Source organism: Poecilia formosa, unplaced genomic scaffold (assembly GCF_000485575.1).
Source record: "Poecilia formosa unplaced genomic scaffold, Poecilia_formosa-5.1.2 Scaffold0, whole genome shotgun sequence".
NCBI classification, from domain to species: Eukaryota; Metazoa; Chordata; class Actinopteri; order Cyprinodontiformes; family Poeciliidae; genus Poecilia; species Poecilia formosa.
Genome location: NW_006799939.1, coordinates 6,881,507 through 6,891,418, shown reverse-complemented (window position 1 = coordinate 6,891,418; position 9,912 = coordinate 6,881,507). Strand labels below are relative to the sequence as shown.

Genomic DNA, 9,912 nt, shown 5'->3' with positions numbered 1-9,912 from the left:
ATTGGCCGTTGTGCAAATGCCATCCAATAGTGTGTCAAGTAGTGTTCAAAAGTATTTCAGTTTCCAGACCTGCATTGTTTTTTTTTATATTTCGGATATGTTCTGTAAAAAAAATTAAAATGTGAATTTGAAGATATGTTGTACAGAAAAATTGAAAAATGGGTGAATCCATGAATACTGAGTCGCAAATTAGCAAGAGCTCACTGTAAACTTCAAATATTTACTGATGCAAAACACAGATGTAGTAAATAAAAATGAACATAACGTTTAGACGTAGTTGGCCTTTGCTGGGAAACTTTTCAAATATAAGGCTTGAAGAAAATCTCCTAAGCTTTATTTCTGACATCCTACAGCTACGTGTATCTTTTCTAAATAATGTCTCTATTCTCCACTTGTTCCTTCCTTCTCCTTCTAGGTGAGAGTGAGTATTTCGGCGCCGTGTCGCGGCGACCTCTCCATAAGTCTGGAGTCTCCGGGCGGCACGGTGTCTCTGCTGCTGGACACCCGGCCCAACGATGCCTCGGCTGCTGGCCTGAAGAACTGGACCCTGATGACGCTGCACTGCTGGGGGGAGGAGCCGCGAGGCCTGTGGACCCTGAAGGTCAGAGAAAGCCTTTCCCCCTCTCAGCTCTACTGATTCATACATTTACCACATCGTTTCTAGTTGGTTTTTAATGTCACTCAGCTGATGTCAGATGGTAAACGAAGGTTAAAAACCACAATATTACTGCTGTTTGCTCTCAACCCTAGTGCTGCCATTTTCATTATTTACCAAAATTGCACCTTTTTTTCACATTGTGTGACATCACAACAAACTCCAGTACATTTTATTTGGATCTTACATGATAGACCAGGTGGTTTTTCTATAAGGGCCAAAAAACGTGCAAACCAGAGAAAAAGTTTTTTTAATAAATACAGAAAAACACATTTTTTGGGACAGCTTTTAGTCGTGTCTTCTCAATACTAAACTAACAGGATAAGATTTTATTGAAACATACAAATAGGTCGGCCGTTTGTAGAAAAATAATATGTAAATTATTATCAATCAAACACACACAGAAGGATTTTTGGGTCGACTGATTCCTTCACAGAAACCTGCTTCAGAGTTAAAGCTTCTGAACATTTCTGGTTCTATTCGCCACCAAATTAAGACGAATCCAGAAACCTTTTTAATGAATGAGAAATAATTGAAAAGGTTTTGCACAGCTGAATGCAAGGTTCATTGCATCAACCTTGCAATGAGAGGTTAAAGGATTTCTCCAACATGCATGAAAGAATCATGGCAAAACTTAAGGTGTGTTTTTGATGAGGGAACGACATAACATGAAGTAAAGCTCATCTACACTAACCCTGCAGAGAACCCTAAACATCACATTCCAGTTTGACAGAATTGTGGCAACAGGCAGCATCATGCTGGGGGAATGTTTTTCTATAGCATGGAGGGGGATGCTGGTTAGAGTTGGTGGGAAGATGGGTGGAGCTGAATACTGGATGTTAGAGGATGCAAAATACTTGAGTCTGAGGTAGCAGAACAAAAAATGCATCCATCTGCCAAATACCTGCTAGTATTAGATTAGAGCGTCTTCATTCTAAAGTGATCCAGTCAAAGTTTTGACTTAAATTCCAATTGAGAGTCCTTAGAAATGCTTGAAAATTGCTGTGTCAGGACAGGATGCTCTCCATCCAGTCTGATCGAGAAGATTGGAAAAGACATAAAGACATCCTGCGTATTGTTTTCTGCTTCCTGTCTCTGTGGTGGTTAATTATACAGATCCCTTTAAAATAAGCCAAAGTTTGTCGAGACCGGCATGATGTGTCTGGCGTCTTCCTGGAATATCGTCTCTCGTGATACAGAAATGAATTCCGACGCTTCACGCCGTCCTCTCCCGGTTGTTGCGGCGTACAGAAGTTTAAAAATAGCTCGGCTCAGCTTGCTTCAGTTCATTTTGCAATAGCAAAGTGAATCATCCTCTACTTTCATCTCCGAGCTTCAGCCAAGCATGGCAATCTTCATTTTCCTTCCCGCGCTCTTCTCTTCTTCTTCCTCTTCTTTTTTTTTTCTTCTTCTTCTTTGGCTCTCATAGATGTGCTGATGTTTGATATGGAGGAAGGAGCTAAAATGGAAAGGGAAATTAGGACTGGAAGGTTAAGTAACCTTGGGCTCGTTTGACAGACACAGTGCTGTCTGATTACAATTCGCTCTCTCAGACGGCAGCGCTGAGGTCATTTACTGTATATATATGTTGGTGGTGGCGTTGGGGGTTTACCGTGTAGAAATGTAACGCAAGTTTTGTGTGTGTGCAAATAGGCGTCAGCGCTTGTAAACAGTTGGAGGTTGCTAAATAAAAAGCTGTGAAGATGAAAGACACCCACCTTCTGTCCTCCACTACCTACCTCTCCCTGCAAACAAGCGTGCAGGCTCTTTCCCTCCGTCTCTTCCTGTCTGTCGCTGTATCTCGCCTCCGTCCTCCTGTAGATTTACTGTCCCCTCTGTGACCAATTACCAGCGCCTGGCGCGTCGCAGGGATGGGAAGGAGGTGTCGACATTATGGGGGACTGGTGGAGGGGGGGGGGAATGAGACGCTCACAAAATGAATTAACAGTCACATCTGATGGGCGGCAGGACTCTGGACACACCATCATGTATGCACAACCGACTCAGACCTGATCAGAGTCTGAAACGAATGAGAAATTATACAATTTTCCCTAAACTGCACACTTAGTAATGTTAAAGTTACACTGGTTTTCATTAAAGAGGCAGTATTATGTCAAATTGATGTTTTTAAGTCTTACATCTTGTTATAATGTCGTTCTCTCATCAAAAACATACCTGGAGTGTTGCTTTGTTTGTTTCATGCATGTTTGAGAAATCCTTTAATCTCCCATGGCAACCATTCAGCTGTACTAAAACCTGGGTGGACCTAGCTCCGCCTTCGTGGCGCAGCTCCTCCTTGGAGCTTCACTTTCTGAGCTTCCGCCTCACAGAGCAGCTCTCTACTGTAACTCCCTAACTCCACTCCTTAAGACTAGCCAGCAGCAATTAGCAAACACTTAGTGAAACTGAACAGCTGCTGAGCTCATTACAGGAGCTACTTCTCAGTGCAACACTGGTAAAGACATTAAAGGGTTAATAGAGGAGCCATGTTGTGATGACTTCCTGAAGGCAGAGTTTCAGACAGAGCAGGAGCTTCTTAAAGTGACAGAGGCCCGATTTCAAGGTGTCAAAGTCAGTTTTCTTATAAGTCATTTTGAATATATATAGCATTTTTTATAACAACTGAAGATTTTAAAGTTACTTGACTGTACTAAAAAAAATGGCAATATGCGCCTGGAAAAACACATAAAATAAATTTTCTACCACTGCAAAAGAGTTAGATGAACAGAAATGCCAATTAAATCTACAAGGACACCATCCTGGTAAAAACCAGACCCTTGTTCTACTATTTGTTTCATACAGATGGTTTGCACTCATGGCCATTGAAAAGCGATTTCTTACTGGAGACGTAGACTTTAGCCTATCGCTGACGTTTGTCCGTTACATTTGTAATGCAGCAGTTCAACGCTGTGAAGCTAATCTCAAAATGCTTGTGCTGTAAACAACCATCCTCCACGAGAGAAGTCCGAGCTAAACGAAGTGCCTAGTGTTAAGTCAATATTTGGAAGTGTGACCAACATAGACTGAACAGCTTCATTCACTTCCTCCGCTGTCATTGCTAAAACAAAAGGCAGACTAAAATTCTAAAACGGTGCATAAAATAGACTATGTTGCTGAATTTTCTGTTGCTGACTGGCCTGGTTTAAATTCTCCGGGAGAAATCGAGCTCAGTGGGAGAAATCCCCAGCGGAGCAGAGGAGGGAGATGGGAATCTAGTGGAATTGAGTTGGAAGGCAATGGCCATAAAGACGGACATAAAGAGATGGCAAAGGTAATATAATAGTAGATGTAGAGAGTGAAGGGTAAACCATAAAACATGTGGCCAGGAATGAGACTTTAACTTGACTGTCAGTTAGATTAAAATTTTGAAACTCAAGGGCGGCATAGAGTAGGCGTGGTAGGAGTGGGTTACTGGGTGGGGGCTAAAAGACAGGAAGGGGGTCTGGAAAATGTCTATATTGATTCACCAAATGGTGGCAATTGTTAAAGAGCACAGTGGTTGTGTTGGAATGAAAAAGGAGAGAGAGAGAGAGAGACTGAAGTGAAAGAAAGCGAATGTTATGGCTCGAGGCTCATGACCTTCCAGCTCTGTGAAGGACACAGGACCGCGAGGCTGAAAATCCTCTCTGTGTCTCTTCTTATGCTGTCTGCTCTCCCCTGTGCCGCCTCTGCCGCCATCTGCAGCGCCTCGACTCTGCTCAGGGCTTTCACTGCTGATCACAGACAGGGTGGATGATTAAGCTTTCTTCCCAGGTGATTTCTAGAGGGATCCGCGACTAGTTGAACATGTCGGCCTAAACACGTTGGCATTTTCCTGTTAACCTAAACGTTGTTGTTTTCGATACCTAAAATCTCATAATTACTTCAAAATTTTTGTCTCTATTGTTTTTTTGTTTTTTTTTGTCTGTGGAGGTAGCCATTTTTTCCACCTGCGCGATGTTTGCCGGGCCAATGACTCGGGTAGGTTAACCAGTTTTTATTGTCACCCTCTAAGCACTTCCATGTCAGTCAGTGGTTTCACTCAGGACACCAGTGTCCTCATCACAGCTCAGGGGTTTTAAAGTGGACTACAGTAAATAAAACGCCTGGATTGAGGCAAACTGCCTCAAAGTTTTCATGTGCGTGAGATATTTGTTGGAACAAACAGGTGAGGCCAGCTTCTAATCTACTGTTCACTATATTAGCTCCAGTTAGCAACATTAGCAGTAGCTAGCACGATTAGCAATACACATTAGAAGGAATGAACACCAAACATAGTAGCTAACACCATTAACAGGAGCTAATGGCATTAGCAGTAGCTAAAACCTTTAGCAGTAACTAAAACCATTTGCAGTAACTTACATTGTTGGAAACTTAGTTTACAATGTTAGCAGTAGCTAAAACTATTAGCATTAACTAACATCATTATCAGTAACTAACATTACTATTAGCAGTATCTGACGGAATCTAACACCACTGGAAAGAGCTAACATCATTAACAGAAGCTAACTCAAAAAGGCTACGTTTACACAGAAGGTCTTGATGCTAAATTAGGATTTTTAGCTGTTTACATCTGTAGAAGTTGGATAAAATGCAACATGACCGTGCAGACTACCGGTGCTTCAAAAAATATCCGCTATATAACCAGTTTAGCTCCACACATGGTAGTGGCACAGATCCAAACTGGGCCGTTCAGACTGCTGTGGAAAAGTCAGATATGGATTTGAATATGGAACAAAGTCATTGTGTCTTTAAGTTGGTCCAAAAGTTTAATTTTAGTCTCTTCTGACCAGAGCAACTTCTTCCACTTCCTAAATGCTTATTTCACTTAAAAAAACAAAATCTCAGCTGTTCTGTATGGTTTACTTCAGTTTCCTCACATAGTGTATAAACTCATACCACATGGCAATTTTCACCCCCTTTTTTTGTGACATCAGAAATATTTATTAATGGGAATTTATGTCCTGCAGCCACAAACTGGCAGAATATAACAAAAACTGTGTTATGAAAAGCCTCCAGAAGTCGAGGGGAAAAATCTGTCCGTGTGTAATTCGGGTGGAGCGACCCTTTCTGCGTAATGCTTTAGCGCCTACTCTAATTAGTAACTATGACTGGCAGCATATTTCTTTCCCTCTGCCGTGTAACACAATAGGTTTTCAGAGAAGAAGATGGAGGGGTGTCATTACTGTGCTCCACTTTCACAGAAACCGCTCTCCTAGACACACAAACACAGAAAAACACACCAAAATTATAAACACACATCCACAAGTCTCTCTTTCTTCCCACCAGGCTTTATGCTAACGTGCCCACAGGGAGTGTATTCCATTGTGTGCGTGCGCGTGCGTGCGTGTGTGTGTGTGTGTGTGTGTGTATGTGTGTGTGTGTGTGTCAGTCTGTCAGGAGGAGGGTGGCAGTAGTCTTTGAGTCTCCAGATCCCGGGGGACTTGGAGACTTAGTCGACTAGTGGTGCTGTTGGAATATAATGGCAATATTTAGCCTGAGGCGATGTGGACGCACACGCAAACATACAAACAGACACACTCTCTCGCTGACTGGCTGGCTGGCACTGACTGACTGTTCGTATATTTACCGTCGGCTTCTTAGGGAGTCGCTCCCCGCTTGTCTGCCCAGCAGATTGCACAAACCAAACATGCACAGTGAGCAAGTGATAAAAGAATAACCTGCAGATAATGTATTAATTATGCTTTTCAGCTGATGCACACAGCCTGTGGGAAAACATTATTAGCCATCGTCTTCCACACCTGGAAGTGATGGATAAGGAGCGGCTTGTTTTATCATACAGCATACTTATTAGCAAAAATGATCAATATTTAGTCTTTGTAGCAAGATGAATGTACCAAATCACTGCTTGGGGACTTTTCTTTTTCTTCTGAGAAAAATTAATTTGTCAATATCCGGTGTCATGGTAATCATTTCATTTTTCTTTAAGGAGATATTAGTTGGAGTAAAAGGAAATGGTTTCAACCCTATTGTAATCATTATATCTCATGAGTTTTGTGAATATATTTTCTATGTTTTCCAACATTTTCACAAATATCAAAAGTAAAACGAAGAGAAAAAGCATATGATCAAAATATTAACACAAAACTTTAAATAAAAACATCCATCATTTTTCTCTGGTGACTGCAGTTGTTCATCCTCTCCACTGTCACCCCATGCATGTGCTGTATAAGGTGTTGTAAACTTAAGGAGTCAATGAAATCAACTGTCCTCTACATGCTGCACGGCTCGATTTAGATTTTTTTTCCCACAATCAGAATAAACTCAACTTCACTTTATTTTATAACCAGGATCAAAATGTCCTGAGTGTAATTTACCTTACATCTGTGTAACTGGACTGAATTGTTGATACTTTTCTGTGTATTAAAGATGCAGTGCTTTAAAAATAAGAGCCATATTTGTTATCTGATTGCTGTTGTTGCCACTACTTGAAATTTTTCCCATTTTATGTTATTTTTATGGTAACACGATAGAATTAAACTTTGCTCATCAATATCAGTTTTACTTATCAGATGTATGCCGTTATGTTATGTCGATATATTGTGCATCCCCTACTTTGTAAAATTTTAGGTCAGTTAGTCTTGTGAAGTGCATTGAGACGTTACAGAAAATGATTTTTCTGAAATCTTCTGCCACCTACTGTACGAGTGCACATAAAATGATTTAACCCCACCTGCCAATTAGGTTTAGCAACAAAAAAAATCTAATTAGTTTCAATAACCAGATTTAAAAAATTAAAAAAACTGAGGACCAAGTTATTAGAACTCATCACTGACTTTCAAAGTCTCAAAATGTTTGTACCCCCTGAATATTCTTACATAATACATTTGCAAATCAGTGTTTGTCTCACGATGCAACCAATCAGGTCTGCGTGAGTAAATACTTAACATTTACCCATGAAGGATCTAAGATTCCTCAGGAATGCTGCATGAAGCTTAGCCGGGTTAAAACCAGCTCCTTATTCTACGCTTTGCTGCGTCCAGAGTCTCTGGAGAAACGATTGCTTCCAGTTTGAGTTTTACTGACACTCTATTAGTCAGTAAAATCATCAATTTGTGTTTCATTTGTAGAAACAACCATGTATGTTGAACTATGTAAGCGTTTCTGGCTTTATTTGCGTTTTGTCAATTGCTGCTAGTTTGTGTTTTGATTAACTTAATTTTAATTGAGGGTTAAATCATTTTAGTTGTGTGTGGGTCCTTAATATTCATCAAGACACAAATCTAGACTTTACAGAGATCCACCGTATTCACTCAGTGGCAGAAAAGATATCTTTGACACATTTGATATTAATATTAATTGTGACTAAGTACATTTTGGGAGCTGCAGGAAGGTTATAACCTCCCAGGTACTTCATTCGTTTTTTATTTGTGACTCAGGGCAGCTTTAAAGGCTCACGGCATGCTGAGGGAGCTGCCATTGAAACATCATCCTCTGCATAAGCTGGTCGTTATCGCACCGTAATTTCCCTCTGGGATTAATAAAGTTTTGTGATTGTGAATTAGTAAAGGCAGGTCAAGGGGCTTTTGTTGCTGTGGTTCATACCTTCTTGCTTAAATGACTTTCGTTTGGATTCATGATGGAGCAAAGGACCTTCCTAAAGTAAAGCAGGAGTTGAACAGGAATAGGATCCCATATCTATCCAGATTATTGATTTTTTTTTTCTTTGAATATGTCTACATCTGTATCTGTTTTACTTTGAAATATTTAGCCACAGTCTGTACCCATTTATCAAAAGGGATTTGTTCTGACTAGCCTCACAGTGCTCCTTTGTCCTTTCACAGGGACAATTTTAATTCAAGAATAGATTGTAAATGTTAATGTGGATATAAAAATGATCCAGGAGATGGGTCAACTCACTCAGAATGTTTTTTTTTTATGTCATTACTGTTTAATTCTTTCTAGAGGGTTTGGGATATTCATTTTAAATACAACAAAACCTAAAACAGTCTTTTCTCTCTCTGTTTGATTCTCCTTAGAAAAATTACAATCAAATGTAATACTGTATTTAATCTAAGGAAGACCTTAATAGCTGTAAAGTTAAGAGAGTCCTAATTTCAAAATATCATCCCAAACGCTATTTGTTTAGTGAATTAGTTACGCAAATTTTGTCTTTTAGACAATTAAACTCCTTGTTGAGTCAGATGTAAACTGTTGTGTTAAATGCAGAATACAAAATTGATAATGGACATCAAATTAAAAAATGCTGCCGCATGATAAGTTACAGGTATGAATAATTTATCAGCACCTTTAATGGTTAGTATGTCGTTAATGTAGAGGCACACATAGTAGTGTCCAGCTACATGTTATGAATGTTTTGCTTTATTGTTTGAAACAATAAAATGGAGAGAAAACACATAATCATTTCCTATTGTGGGTAGTAGTTAGATTTTTTTTTAATGTGAAAATCACGTCTTTGTAAAATCCCAAACAAAGTACAATAAAGTTGAAGATATATTGATTACTTTGAAAGGCGATAAATGTCCAAAAGGAAGACACAAAAATCACTATACTCACTTCCCTGAAATGCAGTTTTATTGTCAAAGGTAAAGGCTGACTGTCACTGTTTTCAGGTAAAATGATCACAAAGAGTTTGCATAGAATATTGCCATTATGGTTCAGTAATGTATAACCATATTGTATCAGACAGCTATATATAAAGTATGATCTTGGGAGGAACTGCTATTTAACTTTAAATGATCAGTTTTGCTTACTGGACTAATCAGAACTTCCTCTTTGATTCAAACCTTGACTTTTACCAAAACCTGCTTTGTCCTCTTCGTCCTTAAAGCTGCACTTTGTAACCCTAACAAAAATATGTTAGGGTTAACATATTTTAATATGTTAACATTAAAATGTTATGAGACAGATCTGTGTCATACAGATCTGTCTCATACACAGATCTGTATGAGACAGATCTGTGAAAACATTGAGCTCATCCATCTCCTTTTAGTTCTACTATTGCAGTCTGCAGAAATGCACGGATCCTGGTCAAAATCAACCAATCAGATCCAGGAGGAGGGTCTTAGCGCTGTCAATCACCATAGTGTCCACTGCTCAATGTGCTAATGGCGGAGAAAAATAACTTACTGTTGCAGGAAAATCATTCATCTGCTGTCTTCTGTGTCTGTGCTAACCAGCCTTAGTATAGCTAGTTAGCATAGCTGTAGCTTATCAAAGAGCAAGCGGGAGGTCATGAACTTAATAAGACCCTCCCCCTGGTTCTGTCACAATATAATGATTATTTCAACAAATAT

The 9,912-nt window shown here is 39.6% G+C and overlaps 1 protein-coding gene across 4 annotated transcripts in view; it reads left to right on the top strand.

Moving 5' to 3' along the window:
* Nucleotides 1–9,912, top strand: part of LOC103151010 (proprotein convertase subtilisin/kexin type 4-like) — a 215,007-nt gene that overhangs the window by 178,245 nt on the left and 26,850 nt on the right. For all 4 annotated transcript variants that reach the window (XM_016680995.1, XM_016681040.1, XM_016680937.1 and 1 more), the window contains one exon: nucleotides 416–601. In XM_016680995.1, coding sequence (XP_016536481.1) covers nucleotides 416–601 — 186 coding nt within the window. The remainder of the gene's footprint in view (nucleotides 1–415; nucleotides 602–9,912) is intronic.